The sequence below is a fragment of the Sinocyclocheilus anshuiensis genome, unplaced genomic scaffold, assembly GCF_001515605.1.
Source record: "Sinocyclocheilus anshuiensis isolate Anshui unplaced genomic scaffold, SAMN03320099.WGS_v1.1 scaffold997, whole genome shotgun sequence".
Lineage (NCBI taxonomy): Eukaryota > Metazoa > Chordata > Actinopteri > Cypriniformes > Cyprinidae > Sinocyclocheilus > Sinocyclocheilus anshuiensis.
This window is the reverse complement of record NW_015555715.1, coordinates 2,439,338-2,466,123: the sequence shown is the minus strand read 5'-3', so window position 1 is coordinate 2,466,123 and position 26,786 is coordinate 2,439,338. Positions and strand designations below refer to the sequence as shown.

Here is a 26,786-nt window from a genome sequence, read left to right as displayed (position 1 = left end):
TGAAAGATATAACAGAATGATTTGATATACTATTTTACTTTATGCGGTATGTGTGTAAAATGGCCATAAATGGGTTTTCCCAATGTATCCAATGTACAGTATCTATACACTGTATCTATATTTGCATATTAATGTGTTCTTGGTTCACTTGTTGTGTCTCCCAAAATGCGTAATAAACATGCTTTAAGTCCTGGTGTCCTCTACAGTGGACATGTATGAAATCGATGTCCTGTTTCGTAACAGAAAGTCATATTTTGATTAAAAAAAATTTTCCTGAGATGTTGATTTATGACAAACAGTTTAAAAATTCAGATGTAAATGATAATTACAAAATATTGTCATATTTCCATAAGAGTGTTAAATTTGATCACTAAATTAATATCAGCTATTTTTAAAGACCAAGGAGTCATGGTGAAAATTCCAAACATTTGGTATCTCTGAAAAGCCCTGAATGTGCTCTGTACAGGACATCCAGACTTAAAACTGACATGCAAGTTCTCAGAGAAATTCACTAAAATATAATGTCCACTACAGAAGACAAACGTCTATTCCTGGGTCCCAGGAGGTTTAACATAAAATTATATAATATAAAAATAATATTTATAATATAAAATACATTTAAATAACATGATAAAAATGTAAATCTAGAACTATATAAAATATATGAAAATAAATATTATTATTACATTATTATGTATAGTTATTGTCTTTTTATTTATATTATATAATAAAAGGGAACTATAGCAGAATGACTCTGGACAGTTCAGACCTGCGGCACGTTCCACGTGCTTTATGCGCATGCGCGTTGAAGTGAGCGTGACTTGTTCTTCAGAATGCTACAACTGTGGAGTTGAGAGGAAAATAAATTAACAGTTTATTCGAAATCATGCACTTTCCTCAGTGCGTGCTGAACCAGTAAAGTAAGTTAAGTCGTTTGGTTTATGAGGCTAAAAAAGCTATGAATGACGCTAAACGAAATAAATTGCTTGTAACTGTATTTATTTCCGCTAGCATGCTTGCTACATAAGCTGAGTCTGCATAGTACATTATTGTAAGATGTGTTCCGACACGGTTTTACATTAGAAAATGTCAGTAAAGTAACCGTTTAGAAGATGCATTATTTACATATCTATTAAAGGTCTGAATAAAACTCGATAACTCATGGAATGACAGCGAAATTCACAGGAAAACCAACAGCAACCTTTAAACCACAGGAGATCAGGAACAATATGTACTCATGAACCAAACAGCAAGCACGATTACAAATTCCATCTCCGATTTGATCTGACTTACTGTAGCCAACAGTTGATTTCCACATTATTTTAAAAAATAATTTGTAATTCATATAAAGCAATAAGTGTTTGTTTCTTAATCCTGAGGTCATGCCCTGTAATAGAGCAAACTAAAGACATTTTCTTGTTCTTTTGTGTGCAGTAATGCTGTAGAAATACTCATCCACTATGTTGAGTCGCCTCCAGGAGCTCAAAAAGGAAGAGGAGACTCTTCTGAAAGTTAAAGTCATGCTGCAAGATCAGCTCAACAGACTTAAGGTAAGAACAATCCTATGTAAATATTTCATTGTGGTCTCTATGCATAAAACTGACTAAAACTGTCTTTATGTTCATCAGTTTGAGGAAGGGACTCTGAGGTCTATGATAAATGCTCAGTCCGAAGAAAGCCCAAATGAAGCCCCTGCCCCTGAGGTAAATAAACAAAAGGACAACACCAAAAAACAAAAAAAAACACTGGTGATACTTATTGAGTATCTTATTGAGTACACTCAACAATATTTTATAGTAATAATAAGTATATAATAAGTAAAATAACATGTTGTGCTCCTATTTTCTGTTATTATTTCTGTTAACCTGTTATTTTTGTTTAATGTATTTTATTTCTTTCATGAAACACTAGGCAGAATTTCCAAGCTTGCCTTTCATACAACAAATGTGAATAGTGATTTATATTGCAAAACTCCATAATGGAAAAAAGCATCATAAATTCACATTTGTGGTCAAGTACGTTAAAACTCGCTGAATCATTATTGTTCACATGACACAATCAGGTCAGACCAACACAAGATTAAATTATGATAAAGTTTTCTGATTTACTGTGCACTACCATTCAAAACAATCAGGTCAGAACAACACAAGATTAAATTATGATAAAGTTTTCTGATTTACTGTGCACTACCATTCAAAACAATCAGGTCAGAACAACACAAGATTAAATTATGATAAAGTTTTCTGATTTACTGTGCACTACCATTCAAAACAATCAGGTCAGAACAACACAAGATTAAATTATGATAAAGTTTTCTGATTTACTGTGCACTACCATTCAAAACATTGAGATCAGTTAGGTTTTGTTTTTTAAAGAAATTAATACTTTTACTCGGCAAGGACAATCAGTTGATCAAAAGTGACAGTAAAGACATCTATAGTGTTACAAAAGATTTCTATTTCGAATATTCATCAAAGGATCCTTAAAAATGTATCATGGTTCCCACAAAAAAAAAAATACTGAGCTATTTTCAACATTGTTTATAATATGACATGTTTCTAGAGCACCAAATAAGCATATTAGGATCATATGGCACTGAAGACTGGAATAATGACAGCTTTTTCCATCACAGGAATAAATTACATTTTAAAATATATTAAAATAGAATTATAAATGGCAATAATATTTCAAAATATGACAGTTTTTACTGTATTTTTAATGAAATAAATTAAGCCCAGGTGAGCATAAGAGACTTTCTTCAGAATTGTTAAAGCTATTCATTTTTTTTTAAACAATGGATCTTTAACACACAGTTAAAAGACAATTAAGATGACAAATTATGATATATATTTTTGTTGTGCACAGGTGGAAGTCAACCTAGATGATGAGACTGAGATCAACCAGACCAAACTAGTATTAGGTGCTCAAACAGACTATGACATGGAAGAAGAAGAGGAGGAGGAAGAGGATGATGACGAGGATGATGATGCAGATGTCGACCTCGATATGGTGCTAGAAGATGAAGACGACGACGATGACTACTGACTGTGCCTGCAAAGCCAGCGTTATAATTGACTCCTTGTTTAGGTGTGTAGTCTGCACATTTGGCATGCTGATAGAGACTACAACTGTCTCTCTGTCTTAGATTGCTGTTGCTTTAGATAAACTGTTGGTTCACCCATCTATAAAATCCTCCAGAAGTATGTGTAGCACAAATACAACTCCTTCTATTACTGTGCTGTTGGCCAAGCCTGCACTTTATGTATTTTTTTAAATACATATAAATTAAAGATTGCACCAATTCTATTTCATGGTGTTCACCAAGAGATGCTGTACTATATAGGCTTTATTTAATATTGTATTGTATTGCTTTCAGATTGAATGCATTATTATTATGATGCTGATGATAAGTATTATGTATGTACATGTTCATTTTGTGAACTCGCAGAGGTATTTTTTTTTTCTATTTGGATGAGTGTGTGGAACAGGTTGTGTATGCATGGGCATGACAATTGTTCTAGCTGAGCCAGTGTTCTAACTTTTTGTACTTCACGTGCAGCATTGTTAATGTACAGAGAGTTCCTATGTTTTCTTAGATGAAAAACATATTTTCTGTGGATTTTGAAGAAAGTGCTCAGTGTAATTGCATTTAAAAACACTTCAACTTAGCACTGTTTCTTTAGCAGAGTGATGCAGTTTGTTTGGTTAGGTGTTTTGTTGTTGTCTTCATGTAAGTGTATGATGTGTGAATGACATTTTTACATTACACCTAATAAAGGTACATGCTAATACATGCTTATCTTTATATTTATCTACTGTTGTGCCATAATTTTTCTCCAGAACATGCTCTTATTGTGAAGTGTAGTTGCTACATTGTTAAAATTGAATTACAAATTAAAAAATGTTTGATGTATCCACAAACCTTACTTTCTATATAAAAGTAAAAATATTAAGTATGTTTTTACATTTATTTTGTACTATATATAGGATATAGCCTACATATTTCTAAAACAATCTATTTTGCACTTTAATAATATAGAAAGAAAGCATAATTTGTGGTCTGGAGAAAATTTAACTTTTCCTGCATTATATGCTTTTCACACATTACTACTTGCTAAAATACAAGGTATGCATTATTTAAAGTCACAATAACTCCACATAAGAATCAAAGTAAGATCTGAAACCTGTTGTATAATATTTGGAGTCAGTTTATCCCACCATATGCTGTAATTGTTAAAGTAAACACGAGTATCAGCCTCTCCAACATTAACTTTGCTTACAGAGTGAAACCCTCGTTTGTAAGAGATCTGTCCACCGTTGCAAAATGTGATCACAGTCCATTGACCCTCAATAGGAAGGCTTCTGGGTCTACACTGGGGTCATGGGACCACCTTTAGTACAGCACAGTGCTTTGTCACCCAAGCTAAACAGTAACAGACTCTGTATGGCAACCTTCAAACTTGGATGTGATATCAAGGTGTGGGATAGTTTTCATTGATTTTAAAAGGCATTTCCATCAGGAATCAATGCAAATTCTGTGAGAGGTATGTTCAAATCAAGAGTATGAGTGTGAATTTTTTTTATCTTCTGGATGTTGGAAAAAGATGTTTTGGTAATTCATTACTGGGCAAATGGCATTGTTTCAGCAACAGTGATGAATTGAATCATGTCTAGTGAAAGAGTAACTACCTCTCAGATCAGGAGAGCGTGGTGCTGATGAGAGTCACTGAGCTGGAGCTGAGATCTGGAATATGATGCTGTCACACCGTGTTGGACGAGCGTGTCGTGCTTGTGCTGGTGTTGTGTCTGTCTGCGGCTGAGGACTTCGACTGGTCAGCAAACAACCACGACTCCTTCTATTATGGCACTTTTCCAAATGGTATGATCCCACCATTACCATACAGATTATTTTCTCAGCCACTATGGCCTTTGGGATATTAATTGATCTGCATGGATATCAATGATAAAAGTTAAGTACATTGACAAATAACACTTCAATTTAGACTTCACATGAAAGAATTTTTAAAGGGGTCGTGATCTGCCTTTTTTTATTATTATTTTGTACTGTTCTCTGAGGTCCACTCATAATGTTATCAAGATTTTTACATCAAAAAACATAATTTAGAAGTAATAGGCTATTTTCTGTTTAGCCACACATAAAGTGGCACATTCCACAACCTGTCGTTTTGGCAGATTGGCTTCAATATAAACTGTTTTTAGACTAACGAGAAGGTTTTGAGTTCTGAAACTTACAGGATGTTTTTTTATAGTGCAATGACCTTTTTATATGTCAAAAGATCAAGGGAATTTTGATTTCACTTGTCAGGATTTTCGTGGGGCGCCGGTAGTTCTGCCTATCAAACAGAAGGAGCCTGGGACAAAGATGGGAAAGGACTGAGCATCTGGGATGTGTTCACTCATATGAAGGGAAAGACGTTCTTGAATGATACTGGAGACTCTTCATGTGAGGGATACTACAAAATCAAGGTGGCCATGTTGGTTCTTGCTATGACATTGACTATGAAATGCCCCAGCTGAAATGCAACAACATTTTTGCTTCATTTTCTTGTATAGGATGATATTTAATTGATGAAAGAGCTGAATCTGAATCACTATCGGTTCTCCATCTCCTGGCCCAGGATCATGCTAACTGGAATCAGGTGTGAGTATCTGCACTGCTGGCTCTACGTGAGATATTTGTTATTAATAAATTCCCATTATATTTGTGCTCCACTTCTGTGCATTTGCAGCTGACCATGTGAATGAAAAAGGAGTGAAGTACTATGGTGCTCTTATTGATGAGCTGCTTGAACACAATATCACTCCCATTGTGACCCTTTATCATTGGGACCTGCCACAGGTGTGTATTCCTGCATATATCCAATAGGCCTATTAACAGCGTTATTTAATATATTCTGATTTATTAAACCTCTCTTAGAACGTTTTGATGAATAGATCTAAAATGGCATATTTAATTTTAACTAAAACAAGGCTGTGAGGCAGCAGACTGTTCAGTGGGCTCTGATGTTTTTGACTTTGTTTTATTTGTTCAGATAACACAACATTGAGTAATAATAATAATGCCACATTACAAAAACTGTTAAAAAAACGTGTTGTAAAAATTAGACGTGCATAAGGAATCCAACGGGAGTTTCGCGTGAGAGCAACAAAATGTGATAATTTTAAAGGGGGGTGATTCTTTTCTATACCCACTGTATCTCTCTGCATCTAATACATCCCTACATACTGACAATAATAGACCTTTTTTACCCACAATCTTCAAAGTTTTGCTAATGCAACTCTTAAAATAAAGAACAGACTGTTTGTCTGTCCCTCACAGCCTCCTTTTCATTTTCTAAATAAAGACAGCCAATTCGATATCATTTTACATTTACTTGACCCTCTCAACAATGTCTTTCAACAATATCTGTCAAGATTTGACAAGTAAAAAGATGAATACACATTTAATTAATTGAATTCATCCACTGTATTGACTGCAGTAATAATGGATTAGTCTGTAACCTTTTTAGGAAAGTTTTATCATTTATCATCGTGTCTGTACATTTTGGACAGGTTTTACAGGAGAAATATGGTGGATGGCAGAACATCAGCATGATTAATTATTTCAATAACTTTGCCAATCTTTGCTTTGAACGCTATGGGGACCGTGTCAAATACTAGATAACTTTTAACAACCCTTGGGTATGCTCACTCTATTAATCTCTAGTTAATATCAGCAAATTAAAGAAATGTGTAAAGGATGTGCTTATTAATGCTCATTGTGTGTCAGTCAGTGGCAGTGGAAGGATATGAAACTGGAGAACATGCTCCAGGACTCAAGCTCAGGGGCACTGGGGCCTACAGAGCAGCTCACCACATCATTAAGGTGACACATCACTGTCTTGACATAATATTGTACCATGGTATTTCAGAATGGAGTTATTGCACAAAACTGTTTGTGTTGCATTACTAACAGGCACATGCTAAGGTTTGGCACACTTACTATACTCAGTGGCGAAACAAACAAAGAGGTATGAGCTTACCAGTATCTCTTTATTAAAAATGACACCCTCTGAACCCTCTGGCTGCTTTCTTCTCTAGGTATGGTGGGTATTTCACTGTCCGGGGACTGGGGAGAGCCTGTGGACATCACTAACCAGAAGGACATTGAGGCTGCAGAGAGATATGTCCAGTTCTATATAGGCTGGTTTGCTACACCCATCTTTCATGGAGATTATCCTCAAGTGATGAAGGACTTCATAGGTACTGTTGCCAAGTAGATGTTGATTATGTGAGGTCAAGAATGGCACAATCCAGCATATTAATGACAATTTTGTATCCAAGGGAGGAAAAGCGCACAGCAGGGTTTGGGAACGTCTCGCCTTCCCACCTTTTCTTCTCAGGAGAAGAGTTACATCAAAGGCACCTCTGACTTCCTAGGCGTGGGGCACTTCACCACACGCTACATCACCCAAAAGAGCTTCCCTTCCAACCGTGGCTACACCTACTTTTCAGATCGGGACGTAGCAGAGTTGGTCGACCCACGTTGGCCTGATCCTGGGTCGGAGTGGCTCTACTCTACTGGTTCCTTGGGGCTTCCGCCATCTGCTCAACTTTATAAAGGTGCACAAACTCTGTTATTGTTTAAAAGGCACCGGTTTCATATAATTTCCTCATGCTGAATCTTGATCTTGTTTAATTCATAATATATCTTTATTAGTAATGTCTTTGTGACAGTATCATGTCAGGAATTGACAGTTCTTGAATTATGCTTTTTGACCTTCTAAAGACTCAATATGGGAACCCCATGATCTACATCGCTGAGAACGGGGTCTCGGAGAAGATGATGTGCACAGAACTGTGTGATGACTGGAGGATACTGTATTACAAGGCTTACATCAATGAGATACTCAAAGGTAAAAGTCTAAAAATGAGTCAAGGGATGGGTCACCCAAAAAAATGGACATTCTGTCAACATTTACTCACCCTCATGTTGTTTCAAATCAGTATGACTTACTTTCTTCTGAGGAACACAAAACAAGATCTTTTGAAGTATGTTTAAACTGTTTTTGTCAATATAATGGAATTCAATGGGGTACAAAACAATATTGGACCCCATTAACTGTCATTGTATTGACAAAAAACAAACACTGAGACATTTTTCAAAATATCTTCTTTTGTGTTCTACAGAAGAAAGAAAGTCATACAGATTTGGATTTGGAACGGCATAATGGTGGCAAGTAAATGATGACAGAATTGTCACAAATTGTACAAATTATGATGTATTTTATTTGTTGTTATCCTGCAGCTATCAGGGATGGAGTGAATGTGAAGGGCTACACTGCTTGGTCCCTTCTGGACAAGTTTGAGTGGGATGAGGGCTATTCAGAGAGGTTCGGCCTGTATTATGTGGACTTCAGGAACAAAAATAAGCCTCGCTACCCCAAGGCCTCTGTTCAGTTCTACATACACATCATTAAGTCTAATGGATTTCCCAGAGAGAGGTACATCTATTTTGCTGAAATGCCCATTATGAGTTACTAAAAAGAAAAGAATGAAGTCATAATGACCTAGTCCTAGAGATATATAAAAGTAGCGGTTTATTTTTCTTGTTTTAACATAAACTGTTAGTTTTATACATTACAAGGACTCAAGCTAAATCATAAATCCATAACTGTATCTATTTATCAATCTATATATAATATATATATATATATATATATACAATACCCAAGACTACAAACCTGTGGAGGGAACCAAAACATATACAACACACTCACAGTTACATAATAAAGAGCATTTTTAAGGAAAGTGCTGTTTACTCGCTGATTAACATTTTGAACGAACTGATTCTGCTCCAGATTGTTTGACAGCCATCTTGCGGTACTATTTGGATTAGAGCATTTTGGAAATAGCAACATGCTATTTAGAGTCAATTAAATGTTTGCGGAGAACATTTCCAATTAAATGTGAATACACCCAACAACCTCATTTGGTTATCTACCAACAAAAACGTCTTGGAGAACCCCCAAGATTAGGATGTAATTAACATATAAATGGTATTTTTTAATTACTTTTCTGTCGTCTTATATTGAACAAACTCCAGTTGCCTTGGACATGTTCTAAATGTTTATTTTTCAAATGATACAAAACCATATAAACCATTTTATATATAACTGTTTATATAAACTATGTATTAAAGGGTGGCATAATTAACTGAATTAAACAGTCAAGTTGAATAACACATAAAAAGACAGATTCCGGAATAGAATCCTGAAAGGAGTGTCCATCTGTGTAAGCCTCTATCTGTAAGAGAACAGTATGAATAAATGAGACATTAATGACTGTATGCTCTGAATCATCATCATTGGCAGGTTGAGAACTGGAAAAGGAAAGCTACAGAGACTTGCTCCACCAGCAATCAGCTCCTGGCTGCAGGTCAGTGGATCATTGATTCGAACTTAGTTGAAGAACTGGGGGCGCAAACAAGGAAAAATTCAATTTGTTGATCACAGACTAAAATAAATAATCATGTAGCCTTTAATCAAGAGCAAATTCAATGGGAACAAATTCCTCTTGAACAGTACATGAGAACATTCCTTGTCTTCATCTGGATCTCCACTGTTTTATTATGCTAACCGCATTTGTGGTTTGAGTAGGTTTCTACTTAGCCATCAGTGTCCATTGGGACTCGGTATGCTTACCATGAGAATGGATTGACAAAGACTTTTGGGGAGGTCTGAAACATAGACTAAGCCGAAACCACTAACAGGATTTTTCTTTGTTTGCCCCTCCAGCTAGGAGAAAATCCAAGGAAAATAAAGATCATGTAGAGATGGTTTAGACAGTGCATTATGAAGTTTAGACACTAGGGTACATATAGAAGTAACTTGTACTTTTCTTTTCGGCTTGGCAAACTTCCGACAAAATCTTTAAAAAACAGCAAGATTATTGTGTGGTGTAGGAAAAATAGAACATTAAGCAACTCCAGTTCTGGCCTACTCTGATCTTGGGAAGCCGCAATGTCTCAAGTCTTCAGAGGCCATATTCTACAAGCTTCAGTGAATGATGTTAAAATGGCTCTATAGTACATATATTATTTCATTAGGACGAACTATAACAGAGTGCAACAGTGCTAGCTAACTTTTCAATGGCCTTGGTTCTGGAAGTATGTTTCCCATTCATTTTCCTTTCTTTCTTTTTTAAAGAATTATAGGCTATGAACCAAACCAATCAACTACAAAACAAATCATAACATTTTAAACTTGATTTGAAACAAGAAAGTATTTGAACATTGGGCAAAAAGATAAAGGTACAAGACAGTGTAAAGAATTGCAAATGAGAATTAAAATAAAAACAATGGAAATGCTGACTATGTATACAGAAACACACCTACACACACACACACATATATATATATATATATATATATATATATATAATTAAGGTGGCACTTTTTTAATGTGATTTGCTTGTTCCGATTCTCTGAATGGAGATTTGCAGAGTCATGGGTAATGTAGTTTTTTTCAACAGAAAGGATTAGTTTAAAAAAATAAGAAATAATGTGGGCTGATGGCTTTAACAAAAGAATATATCACCATATACCATCAATAATCAACTTCGTAGCTCACAGTTTGTCCTTAAAAGTTTACAAATTATCATTAAAAAAAAAAAAAAATCACTGATTTTTTTTTTTTTAAATGAATGGGAGTTTGTGGAACCCGACTGTTGCACTCTATTATTATAATAAATTACATACTATGTTGTCAAGTTTTCATCACAAGCAATTGCATAAGCCGCAATGACATATTGCTTATGGAATGGCGAGCAGAAATTCAGTCAACATAAACTTGGTGCTGCTGCTTTAATGATAGCTTGCTTTGCTGAAGTTTTGATTATCAGCAAATAATCATCTGATTATCAAGATTTCAAAATCGTTTTAATCAGAACCTGAAAATGTTGCTATTGCTAATACTATAATACTATTTTTGATGAACCACACTGAAACATTTCCCATCAAAAAGGAGAGCTTCATATTGTACAGTATGTGCTGTATAATCCTCAAACAATGGAAGTGTATAAACTAAAAGGATGCTTGATGTGGATGGCATGCTGCCCTTTTGCTTATAACCCAGTTAACTGAATTGTGCTGCTTTATTGTGAGCTTACACAGCGGCCCTCAAAGGGTTAATGTGTCCTGCTGCCGTCCTAAGATTATTTCTCTCTCTTCATTAGAGGAACAGCGGAATACGGCTGCCAATATTCTAAGACTTATTCATGGTAAGCCATCACAAACACACCCACCCACACACACACACAACAGCTGGAAGAGAATTATATTAACCCTTTGAGTGCTCCGTTATGCAAACGCAGTGTGAAACTGGGCTATGCTGTTATGTTTGAGCTGATAAGCACGTTTGTGTGTGTACATTTCAGATCCTTTAACCAGCCACATGGAGATGGTGACCGAGGTTGTGGTTCCCACTGTGTGCACCCTCTGCATTTTGATCAGCGCTGTCTTTCTCATGTTCCTACTCCGCAAACGAAACTAACTCACTTTTTTTAAAGGAAACAAAACAAAACAAAAACTGGATTTGGCCCTTGTTTCTTGGTTAATACTATTTTGCATTGGTTAAGGATACTATGCTGAAATGATATAGGCAAATAGTCATCTGGTTTTGGAAAAACTAGATGCCTTAAACCCAGTTGAAACCTTAGACATCTGCCAACTGAAGTGGCTGTATATACACTACCATTCATAACTTTGGGGTCAGTAAAAAAAAAAAAATTTTTTTTGATACTTTTTATTTAGCAATTATGCATTAAATTGATCAAAAGTGACTGTTTGTGAAGTTATTTTAAATTGTAATAATATTTCACAATACTGTTTTTGACTGTATTATCAAATAAATGTAGCATTGGAGACTCTTCTTTAAAAAACATTTTTTAATGAAAAGAAAATAAAAAAAATTAAATGACCCCAAACTTTTGAACAGTATTGTGCACAAGCGAATTGAAGCCATTGCATTAAAAAAAAAAACAATAAACAAATATGGACTTTATTTCTTGACATTTTCTGTGAATTTATTTCCATTAAATGCTATCTTACCAGTGTTAAGTGAAGCTGATGAGACTACAGCTCACCATGGTCCTGTAGTAAGACATCCTCTCACTTTCTCCATTCACAGACTCATCCAAGGGTACATCTGCATGTGTGTGACCAGATAAATTGAATGTCACGTTTCCTTTGGTTTCAACAAAGAAAAGACTACAAGAGAAAAAAGAAGAAGAAAAAAAAAAACAGCCTGACTTCACCTAAGTCAAAACTGACGTGGTCTACTAGGGGCTTGTCACTGAGATACAGTGTTGTCTTTACTTCCTTTGACCCCTGTCCACTCGACACCTCCATAGCCCAAGAGAACGGCTGCTCCCTGAGAGAATAACATAAACCAATATTAATTCATACTTATAAATGTCATTACACGGTTTAGTACATCTTACATCAACTGGAAAAATTATACAGAGAGAATATAGCAGCTCATGAAAAAAATGCAGCATCTACTCACTTCTCATAAAAGTAGCTAATGAGTGCAGGCTTAATTTGCAGCTGGAAGACATGGTTCTCATCATAGTTGGATGTTTTGTAATATTGCAAACAGGACCTGATATTAGATATCATGATTAGAACAATTTATCAAGATGAAATTGTTTTTTTTTTTATCTGTTTTATTCTCTTGCAATGCACCATCCCCATTGCAATCAAGGGATATGCAGTGCTCTCTGATAAAAAAAAAGTGTTCTCTAAATCATAAATCACAATTTCTTGTGAAAATAAATGGTAAGATATATTATTTCTCTACATTTTGAATCACAGTTTGATTCAAATATAATTTCTGGAAAGGGCAGGAAACTCACTGAGTGAAAAGGAAGAGGCGATCATGAGGAAGACTGAGGAAAGTGCTGCAGGTGCCCAGGATCTCCAGCAGGTGGTGCAGTTTCCTCACTCTTATCACCTGCTCCTGCAGGTCCACCTCTGTGTCCAAGTAGTAACTCTGAAATTTACAGATAAAATGTATAAACCACCCCAGTACATGCTAGTATTCTTCTAAATCTAAAAAAAATTAAAAGTGAAAAGTGTTTCCTACCAAATAGTTGAGAGTTGTAAGTTCCTTTCCTAAAAAAAGAATAAGGAGAATTAACTCTTATTTAGCTAGTCAGCAGATAAATTGAACTCTAAACCAAAAAAGAGCTAGATTTAATTTTGAAATTTTGAAATTAATGTACCAACAAGGTAGTTGATGAAGTCTTTCCTGATCTTGTCCAGGCCGAGCTCTAGCAGCATATTAGCGGGTGTGAGGCCAGCGAGAGGCATGGCGTCTATCTGCTGCTGGTACGACTGCAGAATCAGCTTACTGAGAGTGCTATTGCTGTCTTTGTGGATCTAAGGAAAAAAACACCCTCATTACACCATTTTAAAATATTATGCTGAACAAAGATAAAAATGTTAGATCATATTCATTCACATAATTGGTAACCAAAAAAAACTTTAGTGCATTAAAACAGATATGGAGCTGCACGCACCCATGGTTTGATTTTACCAAGTTTCACTGCTTTGACAACAATTTTCAGGCATTCTGTTATGTCTTGATATGAAGTTACACCTATGAGAAAAAAAATATTACATTTGGTTACAGTAAAGATGTTTGGCTGTATTTCATGAAAATTCCCAAAGCTAATATTTACTCTTCCTCATCCTCTCCCACAGTTGTTCTGTAAAGTCCAGGTCTCCTCTCTCAATCACCACTGAGCTGAAGGCTGCTGTAGCATCTGTCTTAGCTTTTTGTTTCTGTTATAAATGATCAAATGGATAGTTCACACATAAATTAAACTTTTGCCATTGTTTACCTATTCATTCATTCCAAATCTTTCTTCTTTAGTGGAACACAAAATTAGAATTTTCCTAACAATATACTGGCTTTATTTACTGAAAGAGAATGACGAATTGGGCTGTTAATATTATATTATAATATTAATTTACCTCAGAAGCTTTAGCAGTGTGTCCTGGTACTCCTTGTGCAACATTCTCAAGCTCTAAAATAAGGGAGAAAAACAGGTTCATAAACCAGCAAATAATCTCCCTCGAACTGCACACGCTACACTCAAAAGCAAAAAATTCAAGGACTGACAATCAGCAGCATTTATATTTATTTGTGGTTTTCTTGCTATGTATACAGTACATACAGTAAATGGATTAATCTCACTGTAATCACTACAGCTGCTATACCCTCTATGAGTGCTCTGGTCAGGTCCACTGCAGACTGAGTCTCCACTGGTTCCAACCATTCAGTTTCTCCTGTTCTCAAACCCTCTGCCAGAGCCTAGTCAAATGTTTTAAAACAAAAGCAATACATGCTGATGACATGAAAATTATTATATTATATATTAATTATAATATGATATAATAGTGTTAAACATTTCTCTATCTAGAATAAATCAATTTATTGTTTTATTACAGGAATGTATTATTTTTTATTACAGGAAAACCATTGTTATTGTTAACTAAAACTATTTTAGTCATTAATTTAAATAAAGCTGAAACAACATAAAATTATTAGATGACAGACTTAAACTTAAAATGCTTAAATGAAAAAGAGACTTAAAATAATTTGAAATACTAAAATGACAACAACTAAAATTAAATTAAAGTTAAGTAGAATTGTCATAAAAAAATGACTAAAACCTTTAACTAAAATTAAAATGACACCTAAAAATATAAAAACACAATCTAATTCACATCAATAAAACATAATAGTACAGTACACTAAAACTGCACTGTTTTTACTTAAACACAATTTATTTCCAACACTTACCAGAAGGAACTCCATCTCTCTATAGGTCTGATACAATGGACTCCTTATGTCTCCAACTGTGACTTTAATATTCTGTAAATAGCAAAAAAAAAAAAAAAAAGATAAACAAAAAAATTCTCTCAATAGGCAGTATGATCAAAACGGATTAATTGGGACTAAAGTGTCAAAGGCAACTGGATGTGGCACTGTTGCTGACCAGAGATGCTTTAGAAGACAAGGGAGGACACTCCAAGACTTTCTCCACATTGTTCCATGTGAGACTCGCTATTACACTGCTCTGGGACTCAAACATCATGCTCTCCTCTTTTAAGGAGCAAAACAGGTTGTACTGTGCATAGCCTTTGGTTGCAACCTGAAAAAAATAAGTATCTTAACAGATACATAACACTGAGAAAACTATAGGAGCTAAATGGCAAAAAATTCTTACTGTAGAGGGATGGTGTCTTTTCTCATGCTCTTTTTTAAGCTCATCCAATGTGGTGAAAGAGGTTTCATCTCCTGTTGGACCTGCAGAACATTGGGAAATAAAAAGGTTTTGTCTATGTTTACAAAGAGTAATCTCTTTATGGGTACTTTTCCCTTTAAGTAATGCATGAGTAACATTTGAGGACTACTACCTTTGCAGCTGACTGTATACAGTTTGACACCACTGGTTTTGTTCCCACTGTAGACAGTTTCTACTCCAAGCCAGACGGTGGCACATGGGTCCGATTTGTCACAACGGACCCAGAGAGGGTGCAGAGTCCCTGGGGCTTCAACCCAGGGCATGTTGGGGTTATGAGCCATGGTGTACCACGACAACAGCTGCCTAGTTAAAGAAAGTGAGTAAAAATAATTCTTCATTTGTGTGCTCAGCCTTCGTAAGGGAAAAATAATTCTTCAATCATACTATATTGCAACAAGCAGCTTCTTTCACCTTGCTTTCATGACAGAGAGAAGCTGAGGTCCTAGATCTTGCTCCACTTTAAAGAGTGTATCTTCCACAACACTGGTGTCAGCTGTAGTTTCTGGTTCACACTTTGGTTGCTTTTAATTAAATAGGTTCACAAATTATATAATGTTTATTGTAAATAAGAACAGCACATGATATGGGGGCCATCACAAAACTGACTTACTGCTTTCTCACAGAAAAAGATAGGCTGATTTCCACTGATTATGTCGTGCAAAAGCTCTTCCTTCTCCACCAGTAGTACTGAAATATCATCCTGAAATAAATAAATAAATAAATATATTTCAACACGCATGACTGAACATCTTTTCTATTAATCTGCATCCATATTAGTTTTACCATATACGTGCAGTTCTCTTTATTTTCATCTTGACACAACCTAAAACAAGCAAGGAAAGAAAACTAAGATAAACATATCATTTACACAAATATAACATACTGTACGTAGCAAAACATGACAGATCTGCCAGTTATTCAAGTTCAGTCAATCGTAATAGAAAAGAAAGGTTCAATAACTCACTTCAGAAATTTAACAAATGCGTTGGCGTCCGAAACTATTTTGGATCCCATTCCCCTCGTTTTAAAACAAAATATAGATATAATTAATCAATTCTATCCGTTTGAATTAAAAACGTACAGGATTCAAAACTATTTGATTACAGCGCACCTAATGTACGTCACGAGGGTTACGTCGCAAGCGTCCTTTTGCCACACCTATTCTTGTTAAAAATTAATATTCACATTTTTTTAATTAATTTTTTTACAATATTATTTTAAAGAAAGATTAAATTAATTAAATGCTAAAAAAAATCCAAACATTTGTAAATATTTGAATGAAGTACTGAAAGTAGATCCATATGACCCATCCGCCAGCTTCCACTACTTACATAGTGCCAAAACATGCTGCCACGTTTATTATTTTATCGTATGTCTCTTGTTGCAATTCATTGTCATTAAAATAATGAATGATGCAAAATAATGTTATCATTAAATCCAGATCATGTTTATAAAAGTAAGCTTTTGGCTTAAATTAAGCACAGAATTGGGCGGAAGTGACATATGTCGGATGGATATGCAAGTGCCGGAGGAGTGTTTCATTCTTCCTTTTCTTCCGTGGCCGCCATTGAGTTAGGAGCGTGGTTCCTAGCGAGCCGTGAAAACTTACAATAATGGTGAGCACAGTGAATGTTTTTTTTTCACCGCTTTAAGCGCATTTTTAATAAAGCTTCTTCGTTATGTTGTTTTACGTTCATATATGTCATCACTTAATAGTTTTTGGATGAAAATATTACAGCTTAGCCACTATGCTCGCACTACAGCGGCTCTCGGGAGCCATTTTAATCCAGTGCGGCGTGTATACACGTGTGGTCATGATTGGGCAGCTGACTCCGTTTAGGGGTTATTACCTCGAAATTCAAATGCGGTTTTAAAGTAATACTATTCCGTTCTTTTATAAACCCTGATGTGTTACCTAAACAGAATGTAACAGCCTTAAGATCATATGACATAGTTGGAAATGTCAGCTTACGTGTTGCGGCCTAGTTTTACGTATGAACGCAGGCACTTCAGTTTAGGTGTGCAGTAGACACGTTTTGAAGCGATCGTTCACTTTAAAATAACTGTCTTTTATTCTCATGATAGTAAAAAGGAAAATTAGAAACAAAGGAAGTCATAACAGTTAGAGCAACCTTAGGATAAGTAAATGATAGCACAGTTTTGATTTTTACACTTAACTATCACTTTAATTTACAGCAATTTCCTCTATAGCTAAATTATTTTCACCTTGTTTATTTTTTTTTATCTGGTACTCTTGCTATGATGGTGTAATTTGCGTCCTACTCTGTGTTCGGTGACAGTTGCCTGCTGTCTCATGCTGACACAGAAGGTTGATGAAAACAGAGACTGAGCAAGATTCAGTGTTGTAATTGATGAATAAACTTGTAAATGGAGATATCAGAAGTAATTCATATTTCTTTTTTTGTTGATTTAGGCTTGTGCCCGACCATTAATCTCGGTCTACTCCGAGAAAGGAGAGACATCTGGCAAAAATGTGGTTCTGCCTGCAGTGTTCAGGGCTCCCATCCGCCCTGATGTTGTGAACTTTGTGCATACCAACATGCGCAAGAACAAGCGCCAGCCCTATGCTGTCAGTGAACTGGCTGGTGAGTGTTGTTTTAAATCCACAGTGTTGCAACATCATTTCAATGATTATATTCCACTTCGAGGTCCGTGTTTCTGACAACTGATTATGCTGGAAGTTCTGAGAAGCATTTGTTTGTGATATATTTTACTATGGTATGACATGATCAAATATAACTCGAAAATATGTGTTGTTTCAGGTCACCAGACCAGTGCTGAGTCCTGGGGCACAGGAAGAGCCGTTGCCCGTATCCCCCGTGTGCGCGGTGGTGGCACCCACCGCTCCGGACAGGGTGCTTTCGGAAATGTATCCTGAACTATCGCAATATTTACTTGAACAACTTGTCAAATCTTGATTATAAGCAACCCTTGCTGTGATGGTGTAATTTGCGTCTTACTCTACACACAGCGACAGTTGCCTGCTGTCTCATGCTGGTGTGGAAGGTTGATGAATATTAAGTCTGAGCTGGGTCACTGATATATACTTAAAAATTAAGGCCTGTTCACACAAACAGAAATGTTCAGTATAAAAACTTGATTTTTATTTTTTGTTTAGACCAGAGTAAAAAAACGGCAGTAGGGAAATACAGTGCTAACCTCAGTTACTATGATACACAAACAGCTCTGTGCAACACAAAGTTAGTCAAACGGTGTTTACGTGTTTTCAAAGAGCTGCTCAGATTTTGTATTCGCTATGGTGTTTATCAAATAACTCCTAAAAGAAGAGCGCAGTGACAGGAGAGCCAGTTCAGGATTCTTCCTCTGCTGTTCACGAAATAGTCTGTTCGTGAGTGCCGCCAAATTGTATGTAACAGCAACAGCTCTTGGCATGTGACAAAGCACAAATCGTTTGCCAGTTTTCTTCGCAGTATATTGGAAAAGAGATTAGAACAGCTTTCTATGAAGAGAATGTCACAGCCATTGATTCAAATCAAGATGCTTATTGCATCAAATTTTCGCACATTATATTGTGTGAACAGGTCTTTCGTGTGAAATGTTGACCCTTGACTTCACTGTAGATGTGTCGTGGTGGCCGCATGTTTGCTCCCACAAAGACCTGGCGCCGTTGGCACCGCAGGGTTAACGTTAACCAGAAGCGTTATGCCGTCTGCTCTGCCCTGGCTGCCTCCGCTCTGCCTGCCCTGGTCATGGCCAAAGGTGAGTGAACACATTGTGTCCAGAGCTTCATAGTCCTTTCATTTTCTACTAGTTGGGGTCTCCCTGGAGCCCTTATAATGACAGTGCCTGTGTGCACTGTATATATGATGTGGGCTGCCACCTATTGGCATTCTGCTGTCAATTCAGTGCAAGAGAAACCTCAGTTTGCAGAAGGGCTGAACCAAACAGTTGGTGTTTCCCTTTCGAAGGCTGAGCACAGCAGTCAATATAGAATATTTGATATTACATTTAAACCTTTTTTTTTTTTTTTGGTTTTCCTGACTTGTAACAAATGGCAAATGTTCCAGGTCACCGCATTGAGGAGATTCCTGAGGTCCCACTAGTTGTTGATGATAAAGTTGAGGGATACAAGAAGACTAAGGAGGCTGTGCTTCTGTTGAAGAAGCTTAAGGCATGGAACGACATCAAGAAGGTGAGCTACTGTCAAACTCTGACTGAAAATGTTTTTATGTCTTTTACATCAAATGCTTTACCAACATGAACTCCTTTTGATGCATATTTCTGGTCTCTAGGTTTATGCTTCTCAGCGTATGCGTGCCGGTAAGGGTAAGATGAGGAACCGAAGGCGTATCCAGCGCAAGGGACCATGCATCATCTACAACGAAGACAACGGTGTGACACGAGCTTTCAGAAACATCCCTGGTACGAGAAGTGATCTTGTATTTTGCGGTTACTTCACATGAACACACTTTAAACATGATGATATCCACTTCTGGTCCGTGTTAATGAATCCTACGATTTCAGTGGAAGCTCTGATCCCTAACTGATAACACACAAAAATGTGTTGATCTAGGTGATTGCAAAATTATTAACCATGTGGTCTCTTTTCCAGGCATCACACTGCAGTCCGTGAGCAGACTGGACCTGTTGAAGCTTGCTCCAGGTGGACACATTGGACGCTTTTGCATTTGGACTGAGGGTGCATTCCGCAAACTGGATGACCTCTATGGCACTTGGCGCAAAGCCTCCTCCCTTAAAGTTGACTACAAGTGAGTTCCCTTACCCTTCGTTCTTAACCTTGTCTGCTTGTGCCTTGAACAACAGTGATGAGCTTATACTCTGTCCGTGTTTATGAACACAATGATCATAATAGAAGTTCTGAGTGAAAAATATAGTGGTCTGAAACCCCACTTGTTCAGATGCACACCTAGATATTTAAAATTTGTAGATATTGAGCATTAACTTACTGCCTTCTCATGTTCCAGCTTGCCCATGCACAAAATTAACAACACAGATCTGCACAGAATCCTGAAGAGCGAGGAGGTCCAGAAGGCACTTCGTCCTGCGAAGTAAGTTTTGGTTACTTTGACCTTCTATATTGCCAACATAATTGCAGTGATGAGATTCCTACCTCAGGCCCGTGACTAATGATTGTAATGGAAGTCCTGAGCCATCTTGCTTTTTTTTTTAGTCTACAGTACAAGTAGAGTAACAAGATTGTTTATACAATTGCAGACGCAAGATTAATCGCAGAGTGCTCAAGAAGAACCCTCTGAAGAACCTGAGAGTGATGATGAAGCTCAACCCCTATGCCAAGACAGCCCGTCGCCGTGCTATCCTGGCACACAACCCTGACGTAAGTACCCTCATGACCCAGAAGTGTCACTATAGTCTGATAACACGCTAAGCAATTTCTATATATGTAAATTTTTTGCAGATCAAGGCCAAGATGCTCAAACCCAAGAAGAAGAAGGTTGTGAAAAAAACCAAGGCCAAAAAGCCTGCAGCTGCTCCTGCTCCAGTTCAAGCTTAGAGCTCATGAACAGACTATGGAGTTCACAAATGATTTTCAAATAAAACAGCTGTTGAAAATTGATAAATCTGTCCTTTTTAATCAACTGCATACCACTTAAGCACTGCCACATTCCATCAGTTGTCATCTGTTAAATAAATCTTTTATTATAATATACAAGTTTGTATAAGTTATGACTGATTTTCTCTCACTTTGAGTTAAAGGCTGTAAATTCACCATTGAAATAAAGCAGAACCCAAAACATTACAATTAAATAATGTAACCACTTCAGGGGTAGCTGAGTGCAACCATAAACCTTAGAATTAAGAGTTTAAATAGTATAACATGATCACAGCAAGTTGACATTTAGGAGGATCCCTAACATTTAAGTTTTTGCGGTGTAATTTCAGCCTTTGATAACTTTTGCAATCAACATTAAAATTAGATTTTATTATAAAAAATGATTTTTTTTGTAATATGGTCTTATGGATGCTATCAAAGCATTTAACCACCAATATTTGGCAGAACAGATTTCAAGCGACCTAACGGAGGCATAATGCATCGTTAATTACAGCAGTATGCTTGTTAATACTCAAAGACAACATCTAAAATAAGAAGGGGTGTATTCTGGAGGCAGTAGTTTGCTGTTGGCCTCTGGACTGACTGGCAGGGTGGAACTGGAGATGTTGCAGGTGAAGAAACACTAAATGGTTGGCGTAGAAAAAGATGGCTGCTCTCACATTTCCACACTGTGAGTTGGAGTTGCTGGCTGGTTTAGCCCAATGGTACTGCATAACCAAGCAGCAAAGTCAACCTCCTCTGCCTCGGAGTTCTTTATGAAGGGATGGACCTGAAAAAAGATTATATGAGGTGCATTCATAGGAAAAATATATTTTTAGAAAATAATTGTTCCTACCATCAGTTGCTTGAGGTCTGCTCTTTCTGCTGGATTTTTGATTAAACTGCGCAAAACAAGGAAAATCAATGAGCAACAGGATTAAAAATGTCAATACAATGGTCTGTCTAGTACGGAGACCCTAAGAGGACATGGTGATGGAAAAAAATATTAGATGGGACTCTACATTTTTTTTCGTTCTCTTGCAAAAGTTTTGCATTCCCCCGAGAAACTGCGTTCTCTCGCAAAAGTTTTATGAGCAAACGCAAAGTTTCCCCAAGAAAGCATCTCAAAAATGTAATCAAAGAAAATGTCGGCGCAACAGCTAACTCTAAATGTAATACTTTTGGCAATAAACACAAAAAAATTGCAACATTTATTGGGTAACAAAAGTTTTGCTATAATTTTTTTTCTCCCATTACCATGTCCATTTAGGGGCTCTACAGTACAGGCAACAGTTTTCAAACTGGTTTTAGTTCAACCACTAGATGGGGCAGCAAGCACCACTGAAGAAGAATTTGTGCATCTAGAAGATGATTTTATCCAAAGCAGTTTTCACTTCACTCTGCATTTTTATCAGTATGCCAGTTGCCTGGGAATCGAACCCATGACCTTGGCATTACATGCACTATGCTCTTCTAGGTGAGCTACAGTGCAGTTTTTGCTTACCATTTGTTAACAAAGTCTTGAAATTCTGCTCCAAAGATGCTTGGTAGCTTGGGAGGTGGCTGAAAAAAGTGAAACAGCCAATAAATCCTCACTTTAATTAATTCACTGCCATAAAACTTTAAGTACCACTGAAAGCTTACTTCATTGACAATATAGTCAAGCAGCTCAAATATAGCCATGGGAGGTCTGCTGTCTGGACCGAATGCTGAAAAGACAAACAGATTAAAAAAAAATCACTTTATTATGTAATGATTATTATATTCTCAGAAACAACTCTAACATAACTGATCAGTTTCTCCAAGCATTCCCACGTTCTTGCCTACAGGATAACAAAGACACTCACAGCTGCCGGGTCGACCAGGGGGCCTGGGTTTAGGGGAGGCGTCGCTGGCCGAGGGGTCCCCCTCAAGGGGCTGGCCAAAGATTTGCTCCAGCTCTTTGGCATCAGGTGGTGGGATAGGGAAGCGTCCGATGGCCATCTCCACCAGAGAGAGACCCATGCTCCATATGTCAGACTGCACAGAGTAGTGAGTCCCTTGAAGGCGTTCGGGCTACAGATGGACACAGAGATAAAAGGAGGAGGATCATAGAGAGAGGAAATGAATATTATCATACAGGAAGCAATGTGATGAAAAACAGGAGCCGGAACAAATAGATAACTGCCTAGAGATACTCCAAATCAAACATCCAAGGAATCAATTCCTGGCTGAAGAATTAAACTGTCAAAAGATTTAGAAAATATAAAGGATTTTTTAAAAGTATATACACTGATTAACCAGAACATTAAAACCTCCTGCCTAATATTGTGTAGGTCCTCTCATGCTGCCAAAATAGCTCTGACGTGGCGAGGCATGGACTCCGCAAGACCTCTGAACATGTCCTGACTGTTCACTTGTTGCCTAATATATCCCACCCCTTGACAGGTGCCACTGTAATGATATAATCATTTCTCTTCACCTGTAAGTGGTTTTAATGTTGTGGCTGATTTACATTTCATTTTGAACTCACCAGGGTGACTAGGAACATGAAATTGTCCAGCCATGACTTCCTGTTTCACAGGAGTATAAATATGAGATAACACAAAGGCCAAATTCCCTTAATTATTCATCAGAATGAATACAACCAAACAATATACTGTAGTTCTGATGTGCAGCAAAAGATTGTTGAGCTTCACAAAATAGAAAGTGGCTGTAGGCAAATAGCTAAATGATTGAAAATTCCCATTTCCACCATCAGGGAAATAATTAAGAAGTTGCAATCAACTGGAGATGTTATGAATCTCCCTGGAAGAGGGTGTATGTCTATATTGTCCTAATGCATGGCAAGGAGGATAGTTTGAGTGGCCAAGGATCACAGCTGGAAAACCTCAGAAATTAGTTGAGTCTTGGCGTCAGAAACCCTAAAAGAAACATCAAACAGTACCTACTTCACCACAAGTTGCTTGGAAACAAACTCCAGCATATTCAGTAGCCAGACACTACTAGGATTTCAAACAGGTGCAAACAGATTAGAAAAGAGCTTTTTGGCACACATGAGATGGGTTTAAAGGGATTCACAGGTATAAAAAAAAAAACTACCCACTTCTAGATCTTTAAATTGTTGTGGGCCTATATTTTTGCTGGATGTCCTGGACACCTTGCTCAGATACATGGCATTGTGGATTCTATCAAATACCAACAGATAAAAAAATAGAAATCTTCACAAAAATCAACACAAAAATGGGTCACTGAGCTCAAAATGAAGGTTCTGCCATGGCCATCCCAGGTCCCAGACCTGAAACCTGTAGAAAATGAGCTGGGTGAAATGAAGAAGAGAGGCACCTCGGCATGTGAAAGATCTGGAGTGATTCTGTACGAAGGAATGGTCTCTGATCTCTTGTCAGGTGTTCTCCAGCCTCATCAGGCATAACAGGAGAAGACTCAGAGCTGTTATCTTGCCAAATAGAAGTTGCAAAAAGTATTAAATAAAAGGGGGCCAATAATTGTGGCCAGCGTGTATTGGAGAAAAACATTTATTTCATAATGAGATTTTCCCATTTTTAATTGTTTTACTTCAATGAAAGGTTAGATTTTTGTGAGTTTTTTAAATGAAAGATCAAAGGGATGAACAATGCATATTTATTTCATTATTAGCCTTCTAATAATTCTGACCACAACTGTGTATATGCCTTTAATTATATATTATATTAACATATATTATATACATATTATATTAACATGGATCATTTTTTTAAATAATATATTAACAAATATATAATGGGATTTTAGTGAGATGATTTGCTAGAATTGGTATTTTTGTTGGGAATGTAAACTTACAGACATGTAGGACCTGGTGCCCACAAACGAATTGGCCATGGAGTCAATGAGCTGTCCACTCACACCAAAGTCACACAACTTGATCTCACCACGCGAGTTCACCAGTATATTAGATGGCTTTACATCTGCAAGACAAGGACAAGGTCTTCCCTTCAGTAAATACAGTGTCAACAGAAAAATTAATTGAACAGATATCAGTTCGAGATAACACGACACCAGTCACCTCTGTGCATAATCTTGTGTTTCTCCCGCAGATAGGACAGGCCTTTTATCACCTGCATGAATGGAAAGGAAACAGGTGTGCTTCAGCCTTGCCTTCTGGAAACAGTCCATAAGAGACCATTGGGGATATTGTTGAGAAAGGTTGCAGAGATACCAACCGCAATGCTAACTTTGCCCAGTATTTGTTCTGGGATCTTGCCTGCTTTTTTCAGGCACTGGTCCAGCGAGCCACCATCCTACAGTAAAAGATTTTTGATGGAGAAATATTCAGCAATACTTACAGAGCACCTATAAAAGCAAAGGCAGTGTTTTTAAGGATACTGCAAGGATACTGGAATGATAAAATGAAATACAAACATATTTTTGAAAGAAGTATCTTATGTTCACCAAAGCTGTATTTATTTGATAGAAAATACAGTAAAAACAATAATACTGTAGTTTTTTCTGCTTTTCTATTTTAAAATATGTCAAATATATTTTTTTCTATAATTATTATCAGTGTTCAAAACGGTTGTGCTGCTGAATATTTTTGTGGAAACATGGTAGTTTTTCAGGATTCTTTGATGAATAGAAAGTTCAAAAGAACAGCATTTATTTTAAATAGAAATCTAAACATTTTAAATATCTTTACTGTCAATTTTATGAATCCTTGCGGATTAAAAGTAATAATTTCTTTAAAAATCTTACTGACCTCAAATGATCAAACAGTAGTGTGTATATAGTATATATGTATATATATACCAGTACATAAACCTGTATATATATATATATATATATAGAGAGAGAGAGAGAGAGAGAGAGAGAGGTAAACACTCATATTCCTCTGAGAGAGGACAGTACCATGTTCTCCATACAGATGCTGATCTCTCCATCACTGTAGAAAGCACCGTAGAAGCCCACTATGTAGGGAGAGTTACACTCATGCAGCACCTGCAGCTCTCTGATGATCTGATTCCTTATTGCTGGCTTGATCTCTAGGTGGATCAACTGCATGAAAATAAGACAGAGGACTATATTACAATAAGAAAAAAGGTGGAAATCTATTACTTTTCAAAGAAAAATTAACCGCTGAAATTGAAGAAACTTCATTCAAGAAACTTTTTGGGTACTTTATATTGATGTTCCTCTTCAGGAACCTGAGCTGCATCGGAAACGCTAGGGGAACGCCCTTCAGCGTGACGGGCTCTGAACCTCGTGTGTAATCAGACCAATAGATGGGTGAGACGTCACGGCGGGTGACGTAATGACCAGGAAGCTATAAAAGCACGTGCGGTGAGACCAGCGTCAGCTTTTTGTCATTCAGCAAGCGCTCTGTGTGTGTGTCAGTTGTGAGTCTTATTTGGTGTTGTCTTTCCCGTAGAAAGAGAAATAAAAGAAAGAATTATGTCTAAAGCACATGAAAAGAAACACCATCTGAGTAGGGGCGAAGGCAGCCAGCGTTTCAAACTGTGTGTTCCTCCCTGCCCGCGTTTCATTACGGGTGCGGATACACACAGTTTGTGCGTTGTCTGCCTGGGAGCGGAGCATGCTGAGTCAGCTCTTGAGAGAGCTGACTGCCCGCATTGCGAGCGATTTCCGATGGATGTTCTCCGCTCCCGGAAGGCACTCTTTGCTGAGGGTGCCTTCGCAAACGTTCCCCGTGGTGCGGGTCCCGCTTCCGCCGAGGCGGAGCGGCTATTACGCCCGTGGGGTTCGCAGCTGGAACTGGCGGAGGAAATGGAGACGGGCGAGTCCCTATCTTCTTCCTCACCCGCCAGATCCAGCGCTCGCTCACCGGGATCGGAAGCCCGTTCTGCGGTTACTTCCCCCCGGGGAG

At 37.2% G+C, this 26,786-nt stretch overlaps 4 protein-coding genes and 1 pseudogene across 4 annotated transcripts in view; 3 read left to right on the top strand and 2 right to left on the bottom strand.

The window, feature by feature from the left end:
* Positions 1-773: 773 nt before the first annotated feature.
* On the top strand, positions 774-3,285 carry LOC107672220 (snRNA-activating protein complex subunit 5-like). The gene is made up of 4 exons (XM_016465312.1): positions 774-920; positions 1,435-1,550; positions 1,629-1,703; positions 2,866-3,285. Exons 2-4 carry the CDS (start codon positions 1,461-1,463, stop codon positions 3,043-3,045), a joined length of 345 nt encoding a protein of 114 aa, XP_016320798.1. The 5' UTR covers positions 774-920; positions 1,435-1,460; the 3' UTR covers positions 3,046-3,285.
* Positions 3,286-4,697: 1,412 nt separating this feature from the next.
* Positions 4,698-11,791, top strand: LOC107672169 (lactase-like protein; annotated as a pseudogene).
* LOC107672216 (protein zwilch homolog) lies at positions 9,208-16,496 on the bottom strand. The gene is made up of 19 exons (XM_016465308.1): positions 16,340-16,496; positions 16,159-16,198; positions 15,986-16,075; positions 15,787-15,896; positions 15,488-15,678; positions 15,298-15,377; positions 15,067-15,222; positions 14,871-14,942; positions 14,285-14,378; positions 14,039-14,091; positions 13,744-13,846; positions 13,582-13,661; positions 13,285-13,441; positions 13,146-13,174; positions 12,916-13,052; positions 12,567-12,662; positions 12,316-12,431; positions 12,110-12,206; positions 9,208-9,306 (listed from the first exon to the last, which is right to left on the bottom strand). The coding sequence occupies exons 1-18, from the start codon at positions 16,387-16,389 to the stop codon at positions 12,115-12,117; spliced, it is 1,746 nt and encodes a 581-aa protein (XP_016320794.1). The 5' UTR covers positions 16,390-16,496; the 3' UTR covers positions 9,208-9,306; positions 12,110-12,114.
* Positions 16,497-16,903: 407 nt separating this feature from the next.
* LOC107672218 (60S ribosomal protein L4-A-like) lies at positions 16,904-20,953 on the top strand. The gene is made up of 10 exons (XM_016465310.1): positions 16,904-16,991; positions 17,810-17,981; positions 18,159-18,265; positions 18,978-19,116; positions 19,425-19,549; positions 19,650-19,779; positions 19,970-20,126; positions 20,343-20,426; positions 20,593-20,713; positions 20,795-20,953. Exons 1-10 carry the CDS (start codon positions 16,989-16,991, stop codon positions 20,888-20,890), a joined length of 1,134 nt encoding a protein of 377 aa, XP_016320796.1. The 5' UTR covers positions 16,904-16,988; the 3' UTR covers positions 20,891-20,953.
* Positions 20,943-26,786, bottom strand: part of LOC107672217 (dual specificity mitogen-activated protein kinase kinase 1-like) — a 14,521-nt gene continuing 8,677 nt past the window's right edge. The window contains exons 3-11 of the mRNA XM_016465309.1: positions 25,811-25,957; positions 25,129-25,206; positions 24,972-25,023; positions 24,749-24,873; positions 22,777-22,984; positions 22,574-22,638; positions 22,434-22,492; positions 21,786-21,831; positions 20,943-21,719 (exon numbers count right to left, since the gene is read on the bottom strand). Coding sequence (XP_016320795.1) covers positions 21,606-21,719; positions 21,786-21,831; positions 22,434-22,492; positions 22,574-22,638; positions 22,777-22,984; positions 24,749-24,873; positions 24,972-25,023; positions 25,129-25,206; positions 25,811-25,957 — 894 coding nt within the window. The 3' untranslated portion in view covers positions 20,943-21,605. The remainder of the gene's footprint in view (positions 21,720-21,785; positions 21,832-22,433; positions 22,493-22,573; positions 22,639-22,776; positions 22,985-24,748; positions 24,874-24,971; positions 25,024-25,128; positions 25,207-25,810; positions 25,958-26,786) is intronic.